At 38.7% G+C, this 26,467-nt stretch overlaps 1 protein-coding gene across 6 annotated transcripts; it reads right to left on the minus strand.

Moving 5' to 3' along the window:
* Positions 1-1,544: 1,544 nt before the first annotated feature.
* Positions 1,545-24,862, minus strand: LOC131784542 (bone morphogenetic protein 2-like). 6 transcript variants are annotated; one of them, XM_059101362.2, is made up of 3 exons: positions 24,778-24,862; positions 3,466-3,797; positions 1,545-3,297 (listed from the first exon to the last, which is right to left on the minus strand). In XM_059101362.2, exons 2-3 carry the CDS (start codon positions 3,773-3,775, stop codon positions 2,474-2,476), a joined length of 1,134 nt encoding a protein of 377 aa, XP_058957345.1. In that variant the 5' UTR covers positions 3,776-3,797; positions 24,778-24,862; the 3' UTR covers positions 1,545-2,473. The 6 variants fall into 6 exon arrangements, with proteins under 6 accessions (XP_058957345.1, XP_058957342.1, XP_058957341.2 ...); XM_059101359.2 differs by lacking the exon at positions 24,778-24,862 and adding an exon at positions 13,830-14,969; XM_059101358.2 differs by lacking the exon at positions 24,778-24,862 and adding an exon at positions 9,408-9,574.
* Positions 24,863-26,467: the final 1,605 nt, after the last annotated feature.

The raw sequence follows: 26,467 nt of genomic DNA on the forward strand, positions 1-26,467 counted from the left end.
AAAGGAAAGAGGTTGCACAAGAAAAATGGCAGAACACAATATTGTAACCCAAAATCGTCCTGTAACGTGTGGGTCCAAAAACTTAAAGAGGGAAAATTGAGTTTTCGGGGCTCACCCTTTTGGTAGGAAAGAGACAAAAACTCGGATATTATTTATCACACTCGATCATGACCCTCTTTGTTCAAACTACTTTAAGACACTTAAGATGATTAACAAGCGGAAATTTTTGAGTAAACAACAAATTAGTGGCCAAGGTCAACGAAAAAACAAGATTTTTTTTTTTCTAGAATCAAATGCCCTCTTCCTCGCAGACTGACTTTGACATGTCTTGGCATGAAGAGGAACCATCTGTTTTTACTCGTTCCCCATTTGACGAATACTTTACTGGACAGAGTCAAATAAGGACAGTTGTTATCACAAAACAGCATTGTATTGATCATGTTTGGTTCCACAACTTAGTCCAACGATAAGAGATACCTTCGTGAATTCATTACGCTCACAAAGAAGCCACTGGAAACCTTTCAAATTGGTCTCCGGACTGTCAATAGCTCTATTGATTGTAACTGAATTACAGGTAATAAAATTGGGAATACATCGGAATAAGTTCCTCCGTTACCTCCCGCAAAATTGTCAGTCTTTGCATGGGGTAGCAAAATGAATATCATAGTCCTCATCAAATAGTAATACCTCAATGAACAACGCATGGCCAATATTCGATACATCATTCCACGAACTGACATTTAGTTGTGGGGTTTTTCTCTCAGAGGACTCGAGATATTGGCAGACAGTGTGAGTTCATAACAAATAAGACTTTCCTTGCCGTCCGTCATAACAACACATCGGCACTTCAACTAAAATTTTAATTAAGAGAGTTTAAATGAACAATGACAAATCCTTGTCTGGAATTGTCATTGCTTTCGGCGGGGGACACTTGGAAAGCGATATGTTAAGTAAATTTTGAACCTCTTGAAGCGTTTATTGTCCAAAAGTAATTAAAAAACAGTTAGTAACTGCGCTATGAAGCGCCCAAGGAGGTGCAAATAGCCTTCAGTTACAATCAGCCCGCAAACCGAAGCTGCTAACAATAAAGTTGACAAAGCAAATTGCCTGAAAATTAACTCCGGATAGTTAGACCTGTGTAAAGGACAATGAAAATGCCATTAATCAAACAATTTCAAGGAAACTTTTGAAGGAACGAAGAAAACTGGAAAGCGTCTTCTATGAACTTTTTTCGATCAAAGAATTTTATCATCATAACTCGCAACTGCTGCTCCTGATTTCTTTATTTGTGTTGCAAGGCTCATTAACAGTCTTTTCAGGGTCAAATCATGGTTAGACTGCATTCAACAAATTACCAACGCTTACTCTTTGAACTGGTTTAACTGTAATAAAACGAAGAATAGCTTCGGTGCATGAAACGTAATTTCTTTTCACAAGACCTCCAGAGGGAGCCGAAGCTCAACGCGGACCCATGGGTAGTTACATCAAAACAGATGATGGATAATTAACAGAGAAACCTTTAACAAAAGCGTACCACAACTCACTCCATTCTTCACTTATATTTTATTATCATCTCAGATTGAAAGGAAAATATCAGACTATAAACCAGAGTTTTTGTACCGGCCTGGTTCAGTTATTTTGCTGATGGGTTACACAAGTTGCAGTTTTTATTGGAGGCTACCTGGCATTAAATAAGAGACTAAAAACTGATTAGGAGTGATCTAACAGTTTACACTTCTTTCAAAGGCTTGCATCTAGGAAACTATCTCCGTCTCTTAAATATATTATACATTATTTTAGTTTTAAACTGAGCTAATGTCATCAGTAAGTCTTTTATACATAACGACAGAAATCATTGTAAATACTAGGAAGAATGCGGCGTAATACGAAGGAAGGAACGATACCTATGACGTGGTAATAAAAATTCCTGTCTGATACTGCGGAGTATCCAGTCTATTAGATTAAAAAAATTTTAAGTTTTGATCATATCTTCCCATGAAAATTAGCATACCTTCTGGGAAAATAAAAAAAAATGTTTAATCTGTCTTTTATGAAAATCCGGCTTTATAAAAATGAAATGGTCAAAAGCCATTTACTTATTGCTAATTTGATACAAAACTGAGTTCGATATCCATTGCAATCCCTTTTTTTTTTTTTTTTTCATTGACTTCTATTTTACTTCGTCGACGTATCAATTATTGTCGACAGTCGTTATATACACATGTTTCTGTGTTTATAAATTATCCATCATGGCAATGCACGTGCAATTTTTAAAACTGAGATCTGTTCCACGTTGTGGTCACCTTGGTGAAGAAGCCAAGACCGATGGCAGCAGCACTGGACACGATCTTATGGTTGACCTTGACCATTCGCTAAGAAATTCGCCTCAGTTGTGTCTTACGACGGAAGCAATCTAACATCAGTTTAGCTTCAGGGATTCTGAGCATTTGTTACTTCCTCCTCCTCCCTTCTTTTACCGACATCCACATCCATCTACCACCATATCCTGGTAATTTTTAAGCACCACTTTGGTGTGCTCGTTCACGAAAAGCATACTGATGGGATTCAGCGTTGTGGGCACGCAGCAGGCACGTGGCACAGCGTCTGCATTTACACTGTTTACAAGGGTCTGTACAATGGCATGATTTGTGGTGTTCAAGTGATCTGCGATTGGAAAGGGACAGTCTCCATTGCAATAAAATGCCGGGTATCCGGGAGGAGCAACGATCCAGTCATTCCACCCAACCTCTACAAAGTCAACATATAGAGGGAGCCTTTGACAGTAGGTGCTGTCTTTCGCCATACGGTTTCCTGTGCTCCGTCGACTTCTTCGTTTACGACGGCGATAGACGTGTTGTGTCCCATCGTGGCTGAACGTGACCAGAAGTGGTTTAGTGTCTTTTGTCGCTCTTTTGTCAGCGCTCATGTGAACTTTTGGAGATTCATCAGTGGTGACAAGACGCACCTCAAGGCCAAAATTCTCATCGGGATTAAGTGCCCAATGTTGAACTGCTGGTTTAATGTCAAAAATTTCTATTCCATGACCAGCCGTTCTTCTCGTGTCTATCAAACGAGTTATAGCCGGATGCCCAGCTGTTTGCGGTAACATCACTTGATGAATGTCCACAAGTTGTTGGACTACTGGAGCGGTTTCGTTGGAGTGATTCTTTCCGCCTGAAAACGTCAAACGAAGTTCTGCTGCTGTCAGGGTTTCTTGACTGGGAAGAGAACGAATGTCAAAGAAGAGGTTCCATCGGTTTGTCGGCAATCCTGACATTGGAACAGGCAGATGGTCACCTTTTGTACAAACAAAAATAAACAGAGTTAACACTTGTTTTCGCAGAGGGAACACAGCCGGTGGGAAACACTCGTAACACTGCATTGGTCCTAGATATGTCACGTTTACAAAGGACAGGTTGCCAACCAAAATATTATATCTCTAGTGCCAAATTATCACCCACTCACCTTCATGATCAAATGCCCGGATGGTATTGGCAAAGGTCCATTTCCCCTTGTTTCTAAAATTGGTAGAAATCCATTCTGGATCATTGATGTGATTGTGATACAAGTCGAGCATATACTGAGGTACTTTATCTTTTTCTCCCTTTCTTAGTCTGGGGCGGGATTGTAAGCCCATCTTTTGCAACATGGCTTGTTCTGCTCCTTTGAATAATTCCGAACGTATGTTGTCCTCAGAATGACTCAAAGAGAGGGATCTTACTTCTGCGCATATCGTTGCTCCAAAGAGTAAACACCACAGCTGAGCGATCAACATCTTTCGTTCCCAGCACGATCTCCTTGAGAGAACAGGAAACAAATTACATGAGTCAATTGCCAAGGCGATTGAATTTTTACGTTATCTGAATTTCGTCATTACATAAGTGTTTCCCAATGATTAGAAGGATTAAGTGGCCTTGGATGCTCAAGAATTATGACTTCCCGTATCGATCGTAACTCATCTATATACAGCTTTACCACGTAGTCCGTCCGATTACATCGAATAAAGTTACGCTTGAAACTTGTCGGGCAGATTTACCTGAATTAATAAAGTGATGCTCTTAACAACAGACGCTTCAATGCGCACTCGCCCAAGTTGTTCCACAGACAAATTCCCAGAGAACCTTAATCTCTGGATTCACAACAGTTTAAGATAAAAACCGAAGCACTTATATTGTATCACAGGAAGGCAAATTAAATAACTACCGTATCACGTTCCAATATTTGCTTTCTTTCCATAAAAAGCCCCACGGCGTATGTTGACCCCCGGAATGAGGATCATAGGGTCACTAGTGGAAGCTGCGGAGTGATTTAACAACACTCAACACCAAGCACTATCCCTTGCTTCAACTGTTGTAACCAAATTTATAAACAACACACGCGAAGACAATCGCACTGCCCAGGTGAGCTACAATGTAAAGAATTCATCAAAAACATTCATTGCCGACACGTTCTGTCTTCGGAAGAGGAAACGAAAGCATCTTTGACGAAAAACACGCCTTGTATAACAACAGAGGTTCGACGGACGTGTTGCCGAACGTTTGATCTTATTATATTAAAGCCAGTTTTTAAAGGAGCTTAAGCTTAGTAAACGTGGGTCCCTTGAACGCTCTTCACAGCGGCTATCTGATTTTATAAACAGCAGCCGTTCTAAAACAAAAGGCAATAAGTATAGTTGCACACTAGGAGGTCTATTTATACTTTTCAAAACGGAAGTGACCCAATAATTACATAGGCTATTAAAACTGAATTAAATGGATTCTTAAGAGCCGCTAGGGCTATAAAAAGGTGTGAAGTGAGAACCTAATTATTGTCATTCTCACGATAACCAAAAATTTCCGTTTTCTAAACCCCTCTCAAGAGGATAATCAATTCGACATCGCTGTTAACTGGCGTGAGGCTAGATACGTCGTGAACAAAACTGGCGACATAAACTTGAGTGGTAACGTACGCTCAGAGCGTATGACCAAGAATAGCTCTTCGTTGAGTTAAAATGTGAAATTCCACTCAGACTTATTTTCGTTTCGCTCTTATCACGTACGTAATCTTATAGATCAAGATTAATTCTTTGAAGCAAGTATCATTTTTGTAAAATTAGAAGCTTTTGTACTAACTAATAAGTGCATAGTGACAAGATACTTGTTTTGGAAAGCTATTTACACGAAGCTTTGTTTGCAAGAAAAATCTGCTTTTACAGAGTTGTCACTTCTCCGTCGTTTTCTGACAGTTTCAATGGCAAAGAGAGGATCGTTGGACAGATGAAACAAACTACCAGTGACAGCTTTTAAGACAATATCCGTCCAGAGACAATCAGGGGCTCTAAGGCAATATATATCTTCTCTCTTAAAATCTTAAATCTGATGCTCACGGTACAATATTCTGCTGGTATAAATACAGCATCAGGCAAATATGGTGAAGCAATTACTGAGTTCGTTAACGATACACGGAACAAAATACGTTTACAAACTGGCATGAAAATATCCTCTAGAAGTCATCTAGCTTACCAATGGTAGTTGAGTTTGTCGTTTTCAGCCGCACTGAGCCAAATTACAAAAATTTGCAAGCACTAAAGAACTTTTGGAACAAAAATGAGGAGTATTTGAATGTTGTGCACACCCAGACACTCCTCAACTGGGTCTTTCAGAAGTGGAAACAGTTTCAATCTGGTACATTTAGAGGGCCCCACTGCATGGCAATAGGTTCAGGTGACAGTTATTAACCTGAAGACTTGACTGATCTCAAATGATTGTCGAAAACCGCATAGAAAGTGTGCCTAACAGTATTCCAGTACGACGTGTGGTCCCCGGTCAAAATTTATACAATTTGAGTAAGGTCTTTGGCCGCACTTCTTTACACGTGTTTATCTATATACGGTGTCTGCATCCGTGCTCAAGGTTTAAAAATCCACGTAGGAAAAATCTGAAATAAAAGTAATGCTAATGGAGGAAATATCTTCCTATGTCACGTTTTGTCGTAATCTACATACTTTGTTACGAAATTTCTGCGGCCTTCAGTCTGATGATAGAAGTAAAGAGTATTAGTAACAGCCAAATACTTAACATTTTCGGTGGGCTTCGAACAACAAAGCACCGAAGAAAACCGTGAAAGTGCTAAGCCGAACTATGCGATCGATAATGATGCACCATGCTGAAGAATATGATGCCGAAAACTACCCCCCTCAAAAGTAGAAAATTTTCCGGTATACTGGCGAATCGCCAGTCGCAGTAATGACAAAATTTGGAGAAGGTTCTATAAAATTGCAACCTCACTTGTCTTTTTAAGAAAAAAAAGATCTAATCAAAGGTATATTCTTCGCAGAAGTGTAAACTGGTCTTAGCTCAGTCTTTGTAATGACATGACTGAACGATCCAAAAGATCAATTATCGTGTCTAAGAGCCTTCAACTCCAAAAAACTATCGTTGGAATTCTTGAAATAAATGCTAATTTATAAATCTAAGAAAATCGTAAAGACCAAAATAACCTAGGAATTCATTTTCATTTTGATTACGTGAGCGTTTGACTAAGGAATTGGAAGCCAGGATTTTCAGATCAACCATCAAAAACACAGTCCTCATACAAAAGTTATCTTAGCACATGTACGTGCAGATAGTCTTGTCCTGCCACATTGAGTTTAGTCCACCCTCACAAAGACGCCAGAAAACAAATGCTTACAAGAAACGTTTCTTGCATTATGTTGAGTGCAGTACATACTATATGATAATGACGTTTCTGTCGTAAAATGCCGTCAAAGCCACGCGAAATCATTTCAACTGCGCTATCCAAGCTTGGCTCGATAAAGCCGGAATGACCTTGCCCGATCGAGAAACTTCCTTTTGCCTTTAATAACTTCGCAGCATCGGAATCTCGTGTAGATTATGGCCTAAAAGCAGCGTTAAAAATAACTCAAATGTCTAATCTTACCGTAAACTGGGTAATTGGTCTGCCCAAACAACACGGCGACTCAACTTCGAAGCCTAGTTAACTTTGTCTTCCAGATTGATTTTGAACAAAGCAACTAATTTACAATTATTCGACAACACAAACACGCTGGGGGCCAAAAAGATCTGTCAGCTGAACTAACGCAAACAATTGCATTCAACGTACAAAAGTATTCTTTACACATGCAACACACAGACGGATCGTTTAATTAAAGGCTGCAGGATTGTCATTTGCCGTCAGGAGGGGTCAGGAATCGTGACATTCAAAGCTTGCCACTTACGCGCATTAATTATATTTCCTTCTTCAGTCTCAAGAATTCTTGTAAAAAGTGTTTTAAAGAAAAAGAAAGTAATTGGACTTTTGGTAAATCTGGACACGCTTACTAAATTTGAAAGCGAGAGATCTCAACTCCTTATAAAGATCTATGAAGTAAAAGACTTTTACCTCTTCAAAGTGATGACTAGCGTTTTACCAAGGAATCAGACACAGTAATTTCTAAAGGAAACACGGAATTTAAATGATTAAAAAGTCTAGGAATTGCTCAGGCAAGGATGCACTAGCTGCGACAGAACCAGCATGCGTATCTGGGTAAACGTGGAGCTAAAACATCTTTCGAAAGAAACATACGAAGGTTTCCCAGAGACTCAAGAAATCTGCCAAATATCTTTAGAGAACCCGTCCCTTTGTTTTTCACATTTAATACAGGAATTAGCTTATAATTACACATTGTTTAGCCGTATGTCTGCACAAGCCCCCACGAAGGTCTTTTCCACTGGGAATTACTCGTGAACAAATCGCAGGCTACTCTCGAAACGAGCCTCATTCAACACTAAGAAGAAATGAAATGGCAAAAACACAATGCCTCTGTATAGCTAAATTGAAAAAAAATACAGCATAAACAAAAGAAGGAAAGACAATATACTTTCAAAACAACAGGGGAAACCCGCAATAAATTCCACAACTTACTTTCAATAATGACAAAACTCAGGGTGAATGCAACATTTTTGTTTTCTCTTGTAAACTTGCCGTACTACGAGGCTTGAATATTGAGTACAGAATCGAGTTACAATATAGCCCCAAGTTATAATTTATGCCAACATCAAGAGATATTATGCAATTCGCTGCTTATATCTCTTTCAAAATAATACTAATAGTTCTTGACCCCTCTTTGACAAAATCAGTTCTCCAGCACACGTGATGATCGAAGGTCGTGTTTCAACAAGTTTTAGCTCTTCGTCAGAGCGAGTTTCAGTTCTAAATGAGTTTTGCTCTGGTAGTTTTTCTTTCGGTTGTCTAATTTGTAAGAGATCAAAATCTTGCAGCGATAACGCAAAGCAATGAAAGTTGCATTAACTATTTTTTTTTCCACGAGTCATTAAAGATGCTAGAGTAAGCAATGCAAATCCAAAAGTAATTACATTTGTCAATGTTTTCAACTAAAATGGAGTCATTTGTTGGAGCGTGCATACTGTCAATGTTCGTCAGATAACGTGACGAATGTTTATAGCTCTCGGCTCTCTTTCACAAGATATGATTGTTATCCATGAAGACGGAGAACGCTAGCAAATACATTTGAAAATTGATCTGCTTCATTAACTGGTCGAAATCATGTTGGTTTTCTAAGCCCTTTAGAGAGAAAACGCGGCACCACTCGAGCTAATATCATTAAATATTTCCTTTCCTTTGACAGGGGCATTTTTTTTTCCTTACGCGCCCACTTTTGTCATTGTATCAATTTAATGAAGTTTGTCTTACTCTTCACATTGGCTGACAATTTCAAATTAATTTTACCCATTTGCCACACGTTGTTTTCTTTTTTCCTTGACGGAAAGTCACTAAGAATCAAACACGTTGAAGAGCACTGTATACCGTCTCTGCGCAACGCATGTGCTACGTTTGTCCGGCCACTTTACGTTTTAGTTCCAGCTGAAAGCATATCTAGAGAATTTTCTTCCAGCTCTTTAACTTGATGATTCAACTTTCTTCAGCAGAAATTAACTAATTGCATTTATCCTGGGGACCCTCGTGTGGGGGCAGAATTGGAAACTTTTGACCATATGTTTTTTTCAAAGATGAGTAAAATCGGTTCAACGTAAAGGCTGTTTGTAATCGATGGAGCTTTGGGGAAAAATGTGGAAAGTGTATCTTTAACATCGTAATGCTCTTATTTTTCTTTCTTAGCAAACACACCGTCTAGAAACGCAGCTAGATAAAGCACAGATCAATTGTTATCTAATTTACATACTCTGAAATTTGTACCAATTAGAGGAAAGACACTCACTTTGTCAGGTTGGTCAAATCAAGAAACAGTTTAAAATGAAAGTTTTTCAGTCCACAGTTAAAATTACGATTCAGATTTTCACTAGTAAAACAGGTGGCGAAATTACGCAACTGCCAGTTGAAATGTCTGGAAGATGCTTTTGAAGAACGAAAACTGTATAGAGAACTTTTTTGTTGGAACTGAAACTCACCTCCGTATTGAATAAAGTATTTGGTAGAAACTGCCACTACTGTCAGAGACACTCAATGAAAAGTGTTGTGTCTTCGTATCTGCTAAGGTGTACGGACCAGACTTCATACCGAGTGTGAAACACGGCTAACACTAAAGCTCTTTATTTTAACGCCGATTAACCCCCCAAATAGAATGTCCAGCGATTGCAGTTTACAATGTCAATGTCGATATCAAGCGCCCTGTCACTAGACAATTTGACAAGCATTGTGTCGGGGAATCAAACTGAAAAGCTATAAACGCCAGCTGCCAATGGGATTCTCTCAATGGTCTCTAGTCACTCGAAACATTTTGCCGAATGTGACTGCGACCCAATATTGCTGCACGCTTTTCTCACGTTTCCCTGCAAGCGCATTATTTGAAAGAATTTGGCTTTAGTCTAAGTTGATGAAAAATGTCATGAATTCGTTCATGGCTCTCATCCTTCCACATCCAAAATCACTTCAAGTAAACTGAAAATCATGCAGAGAGGGATTCTCAGAGTGCTTTTTTTAAATGCGAACTCGTTTTACTCGAGATTTTCTAATCATTATTTTCTTTAATTTAGTGAGACGACGCGCTCGAAAACTTTTACTTTCAGCAAGAACATGTTTCGCTAAGGTGTGGCTCAGGCCAAGTTCGAAGAAAGCTAATCCCACTAAAAATTGCGTTAAAAGGTATTGTATAAAAATGTAACAAATATGAAAGAAAATAGGTAGCAATCTCAAGGACCTTTCAGACGAAAATAGATTTGAGGACAGGAACTCGAATTTTGTAAACAACTGCGGTTTAATGTGGGGTAGCAAGAATTTTCACTTAACTGACAACTGAGATAGGATGAGCGATATAAATTTACCGATCCGTGATACTTTTAAAAAATTATATATGTGGGCCAAGCACTTGATGAATGTATCTCAAGTCCGGCGTAACTTTTATCTTAAACTGAAAAAAAAGTCATGTGCACAGCTTAAAGAAAGAGAATCTTGATTTACTGATAAGAAGATCGATTCAGAAAAACAACGCGAGCCAAGCTTGATTAAGAACCTAACTCAAGTTAAACTCGCATCAAGTTAGTTCGTGTTACGAGAAGACCGCTTAACAAGTATCTCTGAACGCCTCAGGTTTGGATGCCTCATTTTTTTATTGGCCCAACAGAAATGAAAACATGGAAAGCTGACGGACGATATAAAATACATTAAACAACATTGCAGCCCAAGGGATTGTTATATATGTTTTGGTACCTATAGTGGGGGCAAGTGTAAAAGAGCCAATATTTTGAATATTGAACGGAAACGTGAAAACATCTCAATTAAGGGCATAAAATAAACCTCGAGTGATATTGGTTGCATTCAGGTAATAATACTCCGCATAAACGTGAGGGATGTCAAAGCGTTCAAATAACCCACGTGAGAAGCTAGCGGCGATAAAATTTGAACTTGCAACATCTTTTTTACATATTGTAACAATTAAGAATTGCGCCTGTTTCTAATGAGGCAGAAAATTGGCACCATTAATTTCTGGCACGTCAAACATATGTTTAAGGAAGATGTTTGGGTGGCTGGTGGATTAGGAAAAGCCTTTTTTTGTAGTATTGGATGCATTCAAGGAATCATTCTTCTCAGAAACGTGACAGCTAAATCAGCATCACGCACGTGAGACGTCGATGGTGATCGTATGTGAACCTGTTTCTATATTATGTGACAATTTGGGAGTATACCTGTTTTGCCAGAGTGAAAGTTTCCTTCGGTATTTTGTTTCATGGTGAAATTATAGGAAGAGATTTTCTCGCTAAAGGATTGGGTAGCTTTTTTTTCTTAGTAATATTGGATGCATTCTCGTCGTAATACTCCGGAAAAACGTGAGGTGATTGTAATTACATGAGTTTCAACATGGAGTCTGGAAACAAAGCCGAATCGTTCGTTTTACCAGGAGCCATAAAAGGCGAAATTCGCACGCGAATATCGCTTGCTACGACCGATTTCGCCGCCATCGACATGTTTCCAGCTTACGGTAGAATGAACCGAGACAAGGTCACACGCACTTTCCCGCGCTTGAAGAACTTTGCTTGTTTCTACTCAGGTTTTGATTGGCTCTCAGTTCTACTTCAATTTGTTCTGATTGGTCGTTGTAAGTAATTCGGTTGTGGTTTAATGAGACACAATTGTACGGCCTCAATTGAAATGTCAATTTTAACTTCTTGTCATAAATGAAATTACTGCACTCTTCACAGGAATCACTGCACTCCGTAGAAAAAAAGATGTAGAAAAAAAGATGATTTGCCCATGAAGCAGAGCCTGGATATAGCAATTAAAAACAAAACAAAACAAAATAAAAGAAAAAAGGAATTTCCTGGTTTCCTTCTATCCTTCAAAACTTAGCAGCAACTATTTCTACACATTCCTAGATGAAGTCTGCTTTTGCAAGGAACACGCTTTGCTATCCTAGAAAACTGCTTTTGCCTCGCGTGTTTGGTCAATTTTTAATTGAATGACACTCGGGATTGCATTGGTTTCGCTTCAATGCACTCAGCGATGAAAAACCCCACGACTCCGTCTCAACCAATCAGATGACGGAAGCGAAAACCATCGATATAACACCTGATAACTAGACCAGCCAGTGTTTCCTGCAATTTAGGCAGCTTGCTCTTTGCTTGCTCCACTCTTATTGGCTCCGTATTGTCTACTATCGTTCGTTGTGTAAACTTTTCATTTGTTTACGTGGGCGGGAAAGAATCAAAATTTGCGCCATTTGACTGTTTATTATCCGAGTTGATAGAGGTAGAAAGGCGTCTTCAAAATATGGGAAAAATTTTCCGCACGCTTCGTTACGACAGCTGACTAAAGATATTACAATGACAAGGCCTGAGGACGAGTGAGTCATGATGACATCATCCGTAATCGTAATTGACGTTATCAGTTTGCAAGTAGTTCAGTTGTGCCCAATAGCGAACATTCACAAGAGGAGAAGTGTATTCAATAATTTCAAAATGAATTCATCATTCGTAAAAACTTTGAGTGATTTAAGTGATATCCGCTGCAGTTGACTGGAAATACACAAAGAAAAATTGAGTATCAGCCGACCGCAAATGAAATGCAGAAACTTCGGGCTTAGAGAACAATGCATAGTCTATAGACCTTTTACGCACAACGCAAAACAACAATCACGGTGAATTTTTCAGTAATTTTTGTTCGAGTATCACGCCGGTGAAAAACCTAGCAAATTTTCGATAGACTTGGGGTAAACTGACCTCAAGTTCGTTTATCTCAACTGAACGAGCCTTCTGAGCTGACCTTAAAATGAGACGGATAGCTTATCAGCTGGATTCCTCAGAGTCTAGCTATTCGTGATCGGATTTTTGTCTGGCACTTGCTTAAAGAGTTCATTATTTTTTATTTAAATTACTATAGTCATCGCCGCAGCAGAAACGCTGTATCATTGCAGTTATTCTTGGAGTCGGTTGTCATTCAGGAAGAGTTCAGTTTTTAACGCCCACCCAGCTGAACGTAGGCAAAAAGACAATGAGGCCTGGCTGAGTCAGGCTTAAAAGAATCACCCAAAATAACCTATTTTTACGATTCTTACACTCTTTCTAAAGAGTAAATCTATCTTAGTTTTGAACCACCGGAAAACTGAAGTCGACCATAACTCGTAGGTTTTCTTTTTTTAATGGGGCCTGAACGAACAATAAAGACCTATTAAATGAGCGTTTCAGTTGAATTCGACTCAGAGAACAAGATACCTCACTTTTCTTAGGTGAAATACTTCGCCCCTAATGAAATCTTTAAGCTTACTAAATTTCTTTCTCCGAGTAAAGCGGATTTAAACGAATCATTATTCAAAGGGCCTCCATAAAAACTCTATTGTAAAGAAAGAGAGATTTGCACTTTTCGTGGAATTTGGATTGTTCGAACGAGAGGTTGCCTAACTTAAAACTTTGTCAATCGAGCAAAATTACTAGTAAGATTCTTCACGGACGATTGTTAGTATTAAAGTTGTTGTAAATTGTGTTACTCTCACCAACTGTGTACCAAATACCTATTCCACTTCTTAACCTGTCGAGATCGCAAGAGACATGGTTTCCGCTCAATACGAAAGTCTTGAGAACTGCGACAAAATCTCTCGGATTTGGGATTAGCATTAAAAAAACACAAGCAATTCAGGGATTTGTTTACAGACGAGATGAACCCATTGTTTGCTTTCATCATCGTGTCCAAAGGAAGAGAACGAGGGATAAACTCCTAATCAGGAATAACCAAAGCAAACATCACGAGATCGTATCAGTTTCGCAGGCTGTAGTTACTGAGAAAAGACCTTTGTTGAAAGAATGTAAGTAATGTTATGAGCGTTTTTTTTTCTCTTTAAATTTGCGAACACTGCGGCAAGTTACTTATTTAGGTGGCCATACCTTCGAATGACGATGCTGAAAACTGCGTCGGTCTCGAAAAACGGCTTGGGAAGAGAACAACTCTCTAATGGACCCTATTAGTGAAGACTCATTACTGAGAATTATCGCATCATCTGTCAGATAAGTGTTTATCAGCAATTTCAGACTTGAGAGTTTGAGCTAAAAGGCGAACATATGTTCAAGGTGTTTGGTTACACATTCGAACGGAGTCTTCTCAGTCCAAGTTCTTGAGTAGCCCAATGTCTTCTCTGAAGTCCACTGAAGCAAGTCGACCCTGAGCTAATGACCCAAGATGATTCCACAATGACTCTCCTGGATGACGTTCTTTTCAACTTTTGTCGTTTGAGTTTTTCATGGCATCAGTGATCACTCTCTTGCCTTGGAGCCTTCAACACTTCTGCACCACTGTCACGAATGTTAAATAGTTCACGGAACAATCGAAGCCTTCAGAAAGATATTCCATACGAACAAGAGGTTGAATTACGGAAATTCCACCGTGAAGACTGATAAAACAGGAAAAAATACATCCACTCCCGCATTGTAGTTCTTTTATGCTGACCAATCCACAGACAGGCAGTACTTCAACAAGATACTTGCAGGAGGGAAAAACCACCCTTTGATATCAAGGAGAGATAAATTTCAAATCTATCAGGCTAGATCACCCAAGCATTCAACTGACCTTCGAGTATAGTCTGGGCCATAACGATGTAAAAATTTGCCAAAAGTGTACTTTCAGTATGGATCCTATCCTTAGAATTGCTCTCCTTCACCGCAGGCCAAATTATGACCCCGAGGTACATCTGTATTGTAATGATACCAACCTTTATTGGCCAGCAGTTTGTTTCAATTACCAAAACTTTCCGGGATTAGCAACAATTAACAGATTAGACTGGACGAACTGTCATCAGTGAACAACAAACTGACGTTCGTAATTGGAACCAAAGTTTGTGCAGTAAATGATTCTGCTTGTGATGAATTTCCTGCCATTGCTTCGATTCGACGGGAGGAAAGAAGTTTGGCATCAAATCGACGTCACATCATTTGTTGAACAATTCGAAATTATAACCCAAAATGGGCAGATCGACCCCTCGCGTTCTTACCATCAATTTTAATGTTTAAATATTAATGGGAGGTCTTGTTTTGAAGCCCTTTTAATGGCAAAAGAGATTGTCTGTGACAGAATGCGTGCTGCAGATGGATGCTATGAACAATAAGACAAAGGGAATTTGTGGTAAGGCCGTATCTAAGTAAACGACCAACTTGTTAATTACTTGCACCGGAAAAACGTCGCTCAGTCTGAGACGTAATCATTTTGAACACGTCCGCTCGACGCCAAGTGTGATGCATTGTTCGTAAGGTACAACCATGTACAACCAGCTTTTATGCACGAATATTGAAATTCTCGAGATTATATTGGATATCAAAGCGTTTTGTTTTTGTTTCAGGTAAGAGTTGGTATTCCACTCCCGTAAGAATAAATTGACTCGCTAACAAATAACTCACAAACAGGACACAATGGTTCTAAATCATGCTGAAATGACAATATTGTTTGATACTTAGATACTTCAAAACGTCACTCCTTCAGCGTCATTTTAAGTGACAGTTCCTTAAGGGACAATAGCACATTCCTAGCAAGTATTTGGCAGCAAGAAATGTTCGAAACAATCTTAATAGTAGTCACGTTGGTTGCTTAAAAAACGTTATTCTGTTCAACTTCCTTGCATGCTAAAATTCCTCATCATTTGCGATGAAAGTTTGAGGACAAGCTTCTGGCTTCTCTTCTTTGTCGTTGTGGTTTCCTTGCTTCTCTATTGTGGTTCGACTAACGCGGTTTACCACGTCTTCGTATTGTTCTCGCTTAATCTCTGTAGTTCCCATTCCAAAACTGTCACTGAACTGAAAGTTCCACTTTCTTCTCCAAAACTTCGAAACCAATCCATTATTTCCCTGTCAAAAACTCTTGGCGTTTATCTACTCCAGAAGAAACTCCTGAGACACTAGTGCTAAAAGAAATCCAGCCTCGGACTACTCAAGCTGTTATGATACAATTATGAATCTTCCCCGGGACTCTCACTAGACAATAAGATATCTTGTTGAATTCCATTTTTGACGTCCTTTGACAGCGTCTATCCACGTGATAATGTGCACTTTGAAGATCCTCACAGTTCTGCGAGTAGACTGAATCTTGCAAGCTTTTGTAGATTTGAAATTTACTTTTGTTAAAGGAACCTGAAACAATTTTTGGCTGGATTTGTGGTTGTTGTCGACGCTTTCTAAGCTCACAACTGATGCACAAGACCCCAATGCTTTTTAGTGTTATACAAGCGTCAGGCTTTGAAATTGCTTCGACAAGGGTGACAGTCGCGGTCTCTGAATTTTTCTTAACGGTTATGACTCGAATGGCCGAGGTGCCTTGGAAAAACATAACACTGACTAAGCGTTGAAGCTTGAAGTTATCATAGCCTTGCGACAGGAGCTCGATGATAAAAAAAAATTATCCTCTTTTAAGCGTATTTAGTCAAACCCGGCGCTAACTATCATGGCGTCAGGTGTGAGAAAGCAACAAGTTGTTGCTATTTCAGATCTGACGCCATAATAATTTAGGAACAAGACATTCTCTTTTTTTTGTGTTAAAACTTAATGGACTTTGGACTAGTCTCGGAGTGTCATGTTACTTCAAGCCTTTAAGACCTGTTATGAAAATTCGTGCAGAATTTTTCAGTATGAGCTGGTGTCTGCACGAATATCTTGATGCAGGAAATTTATAAAGAGCTAGTCAGAAATATTTCGGCTCTGTTGATGTATTTCATCGAAAAAGGTTTATATAGCGCTAATTTAAGGATCACGGTTGAACATGACTTTGTTGTACCTTGAACAAATAAACAGGAGATTAAAGAGCTAGAAGATTGCTTCAGTGTTCCTTTTTAATTTTCACTATTGTCATTTCTTGAATGTTTGCTTACCATCGGAAAGAATTATTTCAAGAAGTTCCTGACTCTTAGCTCCTTAGCTCTGTAGTTTTAACTTTTAGTTCTTGAACACCAGCTACCTCACATAACCGGTTCAACGCACATATCTCATTAGACGTTTTGGTGTGTATTATTACTGACTATTTTTACGAGTTGTGCTGTATTTTGACGAGACAAAATACAAACAACTCGTAAAGATACTCAGCGATACTACACACCAAATCGTCTAATGACTAATGAGTTATTTATTATCCAAATATTTTTTTCTACGAACTCTTTCTGCTCATTTCTCATAAGGTGGGAAAAGCAAAGCGGATAGAGAAGCACGCGGCTGTTTCGCTTGCTTAAGCAAGCGCGCGCAGCCGACTAGTTAAACAGGTTTTTTTTACAGTACAAAATAATTAACTGTCCAAATAACCTGGCAGTATCGCAAGGATATTTGCACTCTATTCGCGCGTTATTTGTACTCTACTTTGTGCAGTTGGATAATGAGAGTAAATAGGGCTTATTTACAGCCTATTGCACAATACAAGTCTTAAGTAAAACCGGTGACAATCATAAATAATAACCACTTATGAGACAGGTAAACAAGATTAGGCTAAAAAAAACAGCTTCCGTTAGTTAATCCTTCCGCTCATACAATATGGCGAATTCTTGCGCGGTCTGCAAAACTCATACCCTTCGGTAAACATGTAACTTTTTATCGCATTTTTTTCCTGAACTGAACCAGACTTGGCACTGATTATTAAATTAAGGCCAGTCATTATAAAGAGTCTTGCGCCCTCGCCGTGTGTTTATAAACCATTTATCATTACTAAACATCGCTTCAAAGCATAAACCGGCTTCTTTGGTCTTTGAAATTCTTGTTTGCTATTTATTTAAACACATACACGGCGGAAAAAATTACGATTCACGCGAAGTAAAACTGGGTTATTCTTACGATAATTATTCTTCTAGACAATCACAAGACTTCACAGGAGGCAAGTAAATGCTTTCAATAACATCCAATTGTCACGTTGGTCTTAGAGCACGCAAGCTCAGCAGGACACAGAGAGTGCCCTACAAACTGTCTATTAGAAAGGAGACTGAATAGTGTCCTGAAAAAAGCGTTTATCGCCTACGTTTAGTGCAGCTAAAAGGCGCAATCGATTGAGCATTTTGGAATGAGACAAATTCTGTGTAACTGAGGGAAAATGATCTGTTCGAAACACCAGAGCGAATCGTCGTCCTTTCTTTAAACCCTTTTAGTTTCGATTGAATGCCATATACGATACAAGAACAGTATGCCATCCCACATTCGTAGAAGAAAGGGAAAGCTGTTTGCTCAGAGAGATTTTCCGATATGTAAATATTTTGAATCATGAATAACCACAGTTTTGTAAACCGCTAAGTATGTTTCTATTTGGATCACATCGAGATAAATTTCAATAAGGGGAAAAAAAAAGAATAAGATCCTGGTTTAAGTTGTTTGCCGTTTTCCAAAGCATATTTTATTCTAATGAAAATAATCCTACTTAGTCGCATCCTGATCCAATAATTGTAGACGAAATTAATCAAGTTGTGACTATGAAAAAGCTATATCAGACATGAAACTCAAACTCCACAAAGATGCAGTATTCTAGTAAAGAGAAAATCTTCATCTTTAGTATGCTGAGGAATCTAAAATCTTTCCTTGAGTTTAAAGATCATTTGTAAAATGTCTCTCCATCTAGTTCAAAAAGACGAAATACATGAAGAAAAACTGGCACTGACAGACTGAGAAAGCTTTATCGGAGTTCACGAAAGGGTTTAGGGATCAACATCAGTATCTGGGCAAGTGCCCACCTACCCCTCCCCTAACTCAACAACAGTCAATTGATAACAAGTTAGGGTTAATGTTGGATTAGGGGAGGGGTAGGTGGGCAGTTGCCCACATACTGATATTGATCCGGGTTTAGTAAGCGAAAAAAAAAGCATTTTGTCGCTTAATCAAATTTTCCATAGTTGCATTTCCTGATCCAATCAAGGCTACCAAGATGCATGATAAATTACCTTTTTTCCGTTTAAGGACGAAACTCATTTCAACAGGCTGTGACAGAGTAAGTTTGATCAGGAAGTATTAAATGCATTTAGCGCCTTTTTTAAATATAAGTTAATCGATCATTTTCAACAAGTTTCATACCAGGGGGCGTGGAGTGGGGTCATGGTACTCGGGCTGACTAGCGGGAGACTGAGAAATAGTTACTTACGGTTTCGGCTTCTCCAAACCAAACGCGAAAAATGTTTGTGCCTCGGATTTTGCATGCCCTTTAGACGAAAGACCTTCTTAAATTCCATCAGGCTATTTTTTTTTGAAACTCAAATTTAAAATGGAGCAGACACGTTTAGATCATTTTCTCATAAATTGGCATAAATCGTTAATCGAGTTGATTTGAAACTCACAGTCATTCGACCCCTTCGCCGATATGATACTGCTCATTATCAACAGCTCAAAGATCCACTGTAGTCTGACACTTTAATCTGGAAATTTAGAGAGGTAAGTTTGTGTTTGAATTTTGAGCCTTGGGCCGAGGTCGACCCTGGAACAAACACACCTTGCTTAAAATATGACACCTGATGAACGGAAATAATAATTGCTTCTCTAGGCTGATCGTAAAAATAGCTTTGACCTTCCGCTGGCGTGCACCTCAATTTCAATTTTTTTTTTTACATGATCTTACACCTTGCACCTTTGCCTCAGTCTTGTTAGATTCCCATACTTTAGACTTTAATTCTAATTTCTAACTAAGTTCTTCCGGCTCCTCATGAGACTAAAATTAAAGGAAAGGTTTCATGGTTTATCTCAAGTGAGAGAGGAGGCCACCGATTGAGAAATTCTCAGTTTTTTGAACGAAAAATTGACTTTATAGACGTGAGAAGTTTTATCTTTTTTCTACCGCTATCAGTAGATAGTCCATTGCGATAAAGTTATAGTCAAGAGTTATCTCAAGCGGTATCAAAATTATGATGGATCATTGCAAAACAGTGAAACTTACTAATGAGATTTCGACAGGCGAAACTTGTCCAAATTTGCCTCTTTTCTCGAAGATTACTTTCTCTCGTCTGAGAAAACGTTCAAACATTGAAAAGAATATGAATAGCAACATCTTCTCAACTCATTTCAAGGCAAAATTGCATATTGTCTTAGTCCGTAAGCGGCATTCAAAGCTTTACATTTATTACGCAATGCTGATGTTGTGTGGTGCAATAAATCCTCGGTAACCTTACTCCTGTGGTACACTCTTTATAAATAGGAATCTTTTCAACAAGAACGCTCAGGCTGAGATCAACCAAAATTTTCAGAAAATACTAAGAACATACCTAAGCTGAGGATGAGTTGAGAACTTCTTGATTTTGCTCTTTTTTGTGTGTGAGAAGTTTGAATAAAGGTAAAAGGAATTTAAAACTGTGGTCTAAGAGCAGATACTTAATGGCCTTTTTTAACATTAACAAGAACCACTCAGTTAATATTGGATGAGTTAGTCTAGTCACGTCCGAATTGATTTATTGAAATACAATGCATCACAACATGTTCAGAAGGTTGTTAGGCTCAAATGGCAAAAGAAAATTAAAACGTTCAGCCTTGGCCCCAAAATTATACGTTCTTATATATAAAAAAAGTGAATAATAGGAAAGTTCAACGGAAAATTAAATCACAACAACGTCATTTAGAGTATTTAACCGCATACAGAGGCGAGGGGGCTCAGTGGTGTAATTCAAAATTTTTTGTTGTCTGTTTGATTGTTTGTTTTACCACGCCCAGGAATTGCGACACAAATGCTCACGCTATCTGTCCAGTGGGCAACGATTGAATGATTACCATATTAATTTCTTTACATTTCTTGTTTCTTCTAAATTTAACGTGGTCATGACAGAACTACATCAGAGAACACATCAGGCTAAAGGGTGTGGCAGTTGATAAGCGCTCTTTCTTTTGCCTCCAAACTAAAATCCGCCGGTCGCTCAGTTCCTTAATTTTTTTGATAGAGTTGGAAAATGCTTTCAAAATGAAAGAAAAAGAACAAAATATATGGGTGTGAAAAATTTTGTCTTTCAGCACTGCTCGGCGAGACACGCTTTTTCTTTAGCAATACCTCAAAATAACATTTCCATTTGGCTGTTGAAAATATAAAAAACATCAGGTCATCAGCATGACCTTTGTCTTGAGAGACAAAAGTCAGATTAACTGCTAAGAGATTAAAAAAAAGACATAATTCTTTCAAAAGGTACTGCCTTTCTATTTCTTTTTGGCAAAATTTTGATTATCTCTCCCAATGTGTCAGTTGAAAGAGAGAAATTCTAAAACGCGAGCTGGTCGAATCTCTTTGGGACATACACTGCACTCAGGCGGAGTGTGGGTACCCCACACAGTTTACGATATCACGGGATTTTGAGTTTATCATGCCGCGGTTGTGGTGTAAGCACTTGGAATTCGCTCCAAAATGTCGGCCGTGTCGTGTTGCCGTAGTTGGCGGCCCGAGATTGAATGCATTTCGTAAGAACTTCGTAATCCGGATCGTGGGTGGGGCCGGTTAGCCAAAACTGTTTCCCATTTCCTCTTGGCCATATTTGGTGTTTTTAGACTGAAACCTATTTTTCTGTCAGCTTGTCTGTCCAATATCCAAGCAAGAGTCTTTAGCAGGCTAAGGCTATGTTAGTACTATGTAAAATTATCCATATTGGAAGGCGATTGTTTCAAAATCTCATCTAGTATTGAGTTACCGAAAAAATGCAGCCAACGATTTTCTTTGTGAACTGATTTCCCCGCTTAAAATAAACAAGCTCAAAGCTCATCGGGCAAAAAATGATACAAATTTCCACGTTAGATGATCTGCACATTGTAGCATTTATGTTTGTGTTTTGTTTTGCTCTGTTTTGTTTTGTTTTTAACAAAAGTGTTTGAGAAAATGATTTAAATTTCACAAAGATCGTTTGCTCTTTCCAGTTTAGTCTGGTACCAAACAGAACAAAAACAAATAAAAGCAAAGCGATTGAGTCTTCTACTCTAACAGTCAATTGCCGAATGTTAAAGGTACAAGTTCAAGGAACATCATTAACACCCAGGCACTATGCATTCGAAAATTTGTATGAAACATATAATACTTTAAGAGGATCCTTCGTGAGCTGTGTTCAATGTGTGAAATGTCAAGAGTTAAGTGTTTGGAAGTTTCATGAACTTGCCAGACTTGCTGGCTTCATCAGTTAAATGCTGCCAAAACACCCTTTTCTTCTAACTGGGTGGGACAGGCTGTCTTCTTCATACGCGTGGTCGTAAAAAGGCAATTTTTCGGGTCAGCTTCTTTACAGCAAAATAATTGACTGAGATAAGCTTATATTGAGTTACCTTTTAGAGTTAGGAGCTTCTGTGAGTGCGATTGTTCACGATTTGTTTTTTCTAGAAGACTTCAAGGTGATATACGTTAAAGGTAGCGATTAATAAGCTAAGTTCACATAGTCCTGTGAAACCTTCTGTAAAGGCGACACTGTCCGAACGAATACGTTCAGTCAAGTTTCGGTGACTGTTTTATGCTATTTTCTACTGTAGCTTTCTTAGGTTGTAAGAAACTAAACCTGCTTAGAAAGCGTTAAAAGACTTAGGAAAATTAGTAATACTTACTGATCTAGGCCTGGCCTTCCTTTCTGCCTGCAGTCCTGCTAATTGTTAGAGCCTTTTGGTAAATTTGAGATACTTTGAAACTCTCTTGCATGACTGTGACATAATTGTATTAATATTAAGTCTGTCGGGAGCTGTCTTTGAAAGCTGCTCGAGTCCGCAGTCTCAGCGCTCGTTGCTAAGCGACGCGCACATTCTGGACCATAAGAGAGCTCAAGTTGAATGATTGACGACATCAAGAATAAACGATCCAATTATTTTGTTTTCTGAGGTCAGTTAAACGATCTGAAGTATCTGTCCGTAAGAGAGGGGATAAAAATACCTGATATTTTAGCCTCGGAATTGTGGCGACATTAAGTCCAGACAATATAGGGAGTCTTGAGGCTAATGTGCTTTAAACTCTACTGCTATTGTTGACGTGTGTATGGCCATTATCTTTCACATCAGACATTCCTGATGTCATTAACCACGAATCCGATATTTTTTTTATAAGTAACTAGAGTAGTGACAAAGCTTTTTCAGACCACTGATGAGACCCGAGGGGGCTTTACGAACGAGAAACAAATTGTCAGCCGCTTTAAGGGCCAACAATCATCCGCCAAAAAGAAACCATAATAGCTTTAAATAGCGGGAACTGTCTGTGAACGCAAACTATGCTTGCTTTTGATTGATGAAAATCCGACTTCCTTTTTATCGATTGTTGAAACGTTGATCGGTGGTGTATCAAACCCAACACTTTGGTGGCCCTAAATAATGAATGCCTTTGTCTCTTTCAACAACAGAAATCCTTCCATCTCTACATGCGTGCTATTTCAGTCATAGCTCAGAAAAAGGCATATCACGTGATTTTGACTGGTCGTTAAAGCTGTTGAAAGATTAAGGTAGAAAGTTCAATTTGTATACCAAACATTTATGTGAAGCGGGTCGAATCTTTCAAAAAAGCAACATGTTTTGTTATCTAATGAAGAACGAAATAAATCAAGAAATAAAACTCAGATAAACATTTATTTGACGTCTAGTCGGGTCACGTGACTTGAAGTGTCGATGCATCGTTCGACCGATATTTCTTTCTGGAGAGCAAAAGGTTTCATTTTATGGGCGCAGAAATTGGTTCTTTCTTTGTAGGTTTGTCTCTTATTTCTCGAAAAACCTTTAAGAACACTCACAATGGTTAAAGTTTGGAAGGCCTAACGAATTTATTCATTCGTAGAAAAACATGATGGTCGAACTGATGTCAGATTTCTCTCGTCGTCTGGATTTTGTTTTCTTTGCATTAAGTCATGCTCTTGTTATAGACATGAAATTCACCAAGGTGTTAGCAAAAGGCATTCTGCTTTTCCAGAGCTTTTCAACAATTGTCGAGATGGATAACCACAAAGAGCTGTTTGATTAGACAAAAATCATTGCCGCAGATTAGGTCGCATACTCCGACAGAGAATTAAATAAACATCGATTAGAACGGCAAAATCTAAAGTTGGATTACTCTGTCACAACGTGTCTCTGACAAGATACATGCAAAAATTTTCTAAAGTCGGTTTAGTTAAAAAAAAAAAAAACTGTCGAGATCTGTGTTTTAAATCGAAAGGAGACCGCCAAGAGAGTTGGTAATGCTGGTTCCGTCTTGAGCTAACAGCGAACATGGCAAACAGCTGTCACAGCTGTCATGAGCTTTACCTCTCGTCTGGCTCATCAGATGTGAGCCAACAATTTATTGGCACGCGTTTTCGAGAGATTTTTTTGGTTTGATCCACATGGGTGAGTTAAATGTGGGTTTTGCGGTTAGAGAGTGCCGCTGATATCGAGTAAAATCAACAGATGATGGAATTCCATAATGGAATGCAGCCCTCACTTAGGCAAGCAAGCCTCTTCATGTTGGATCTTATTCAATTGCTTTGTTTACGATGTACCAGAATTAATAGCAGAATTGCACCAACACTGAAGGGATTCTCGTAAACTCTGGCTGTCTAATAGCCAGGCAGTAATAACTCAGGAACGAAATTTAACGAGGCAACGTCTGCCAAACATTTTCACCAAGTTTCAAATATCTGACACCAATCATTTAGATTTAGAGCAATGTTTTCCCGAATAGAAAGGGACGGAAGAATTAAACTTATGCTCTCTTCTTTTCAGCTGTTTGATCGAAAGTGCACGTAAAAAATTTTTGTGTTTGTTATGAATAGGAGAGAATTCTATACTTTTCTGATGGGTTTAAACAGGACTGGAAGAAAAGTTAGCAAAAACAAGGGTGAATCGTTCCCTAAGTCGCGTTTGCTGTAAACATGGTACCGGTGGCTTTCTAAATCTATCTACAATTAATTGGCTCTTCTTTAACGAGTATATAACTGACCTTTTGGAGATGGAGTTTTAGTACTGAGTTGCTATGTATACAAAGTTCTTCCTCTTTGTCCACCAACGTTTTCTTCGAAAGATGCCTAAGATGGAATTAACACGGGTGTTAGTTCCAAAACAGAATAAAAATATAATTGTTCTTAATAGTATGAGTACCTGATGTTATAACCACCTAAGTACTAAGCATGACAGTAAAAAAATGAGTCCTCCTTGAGCTTTGATCGCAAAAGAATGTAAGCTTTGTCATTTAATTAAAGTATTGTAGTCAATAAGTCTGAGAATAGCAATTGCGCTCGAGTCACGGGAAAGTCGATTAGCAAAACGTCAGTTTTCACTCGATCATAATTTAAGGCTCTTAAGGGTAGTGGCAGTTGCTTTACTGATGCCCTGTGACGGTCTTAAACGGTGACAAAGAACGCTGCGTTCCTGCAGAGAAAGCGCAGTATTTTGTTTTTGTCTATCAAAGATACATTCAATTTAGTATTGTACTCAATTTGAAACAGGAACTGAATTAGTATTCGTCAACTTTCGCAAACACCGATCGCAAAATGCCCCTCTAACTTGTAGTTAGATATTTCAATAGTAGGAAATGAAAGCCTGCTTATGAAATGTCTTGACTCTTTTATCTCACTTCTTTTCTCTTTCCGCTTTGGTGAGATTTAGACATGAGACAATTGTCTGTCGCCAGACAAAATTTTACCAAGGGTTCATCGAAATAACTCGGCTGAAACTTTTTATGACGTTCTTATTCCAAGAGGGTCAGAAAAAAGTATGTGTTTGGGGGAAGGCAGCTGGTGACTCGTTTACTACAGAGGTAAGGGAGCATGCTCACGAACTTGTGGAAACTAGTCGAAATGAGAATGAAATGGTAGATGTGGATATGGGAGTTCAGGGAAGCAGGAGTGCATGAGAATTGGTGGACACAGCATGGCAATATGAGATTGGGGACTTGGGGGGGGGGGGAAGTACAGCGAGTGATGGTGAGAGATACGGAAGGAGTGGAATTCATTACAAGGTAAAGAACGTGGAAATGCAGGATGTGGAAAACTGCTGTGTAAAGGACAAATGTGTTTTTCGAGACGTGAAAATCATTTTCCGTTAGACTACTGTGACAATCAATGCTAATATCCCCCTTCGGCTTGATCTTGTGTTTTTTGCCTTTCATTTCACTTGGTTCTGCAAGGTAAAATGTTCGAAATTCCCAAAGAGAGCCTGAAGTTACCTGTACTGTTTGATACTTCATATCTTTCTGTTAACACCTAATGAACGCCTTAGAAAAACGAAAACATATAGAAGAGCTTGTTACACTCAGGAATTTCGAGGCGCGCGAATGGGCAGTGTGCACTTTAGAGCAATAATCAGGTTTATTTCAGCTTAACGTAGATTGTTAGATTTTTTGTTGTGATAGGAGACGTAAGATAACCGGATTAAAGTTTTCTTGGAAAGCATAAAACAAATTTCTGCTCGGCCCCTAACGATTGATACGAGAAAGCAATATGTGAGGAAAATAAGGACAAGTGGACTGATAAGACAGTAACTCCCACTTATTTACACGCCATACCCTAATCCTCTACTTATTTTCTAATCAGTCAATATACGGCGTCACATTGAATATCCAAGTACTTATCTTTTTCAGGTAGGGAATGACAAAATCTTCCTTTTCACTGACGAAAAGAAATTACCCAACC

This window comes from Pocillopora verrucosa, chromosome 7 (genome assembly GCF_036669915.1).
Source record: "Pocillopora verrucosa isolate sample1 chromosome 7, ASM3666991v2, whole genome shotgun sequence".
NCBI lineage: Eukaryota > Metazoa > Cnidaria > Anthozoa > Scleractinia > Pocilloporidae > Pocillopora > Pocillopora verrucosa.

Excerpts from the sequence above, each read along its gene's own strand:
- LOC131784542 (XM_059101358.2), bottom strand. The coding sequence starts at position 9,514 with ATGAAGTCTGGTCCGTACACCTTAGCAGATACGAAGACACAACACTTT. Across the intron at positions 3,798-9,407 it reads ATACTTTATTCAATACGGAG|GAGATCGTGCTGGGAACGAA; the intron begins GTGAGTTTCAGT and ends TGTTCTCTCAAG. Across the intron at positions 3,298-3,465 it reads CCGGGCATTTGATCATGAAG|GTGACCATCTGCCTGTTCCA; the intron begins GTGAGTGGGTGA and ends TTTGTACAAAAG.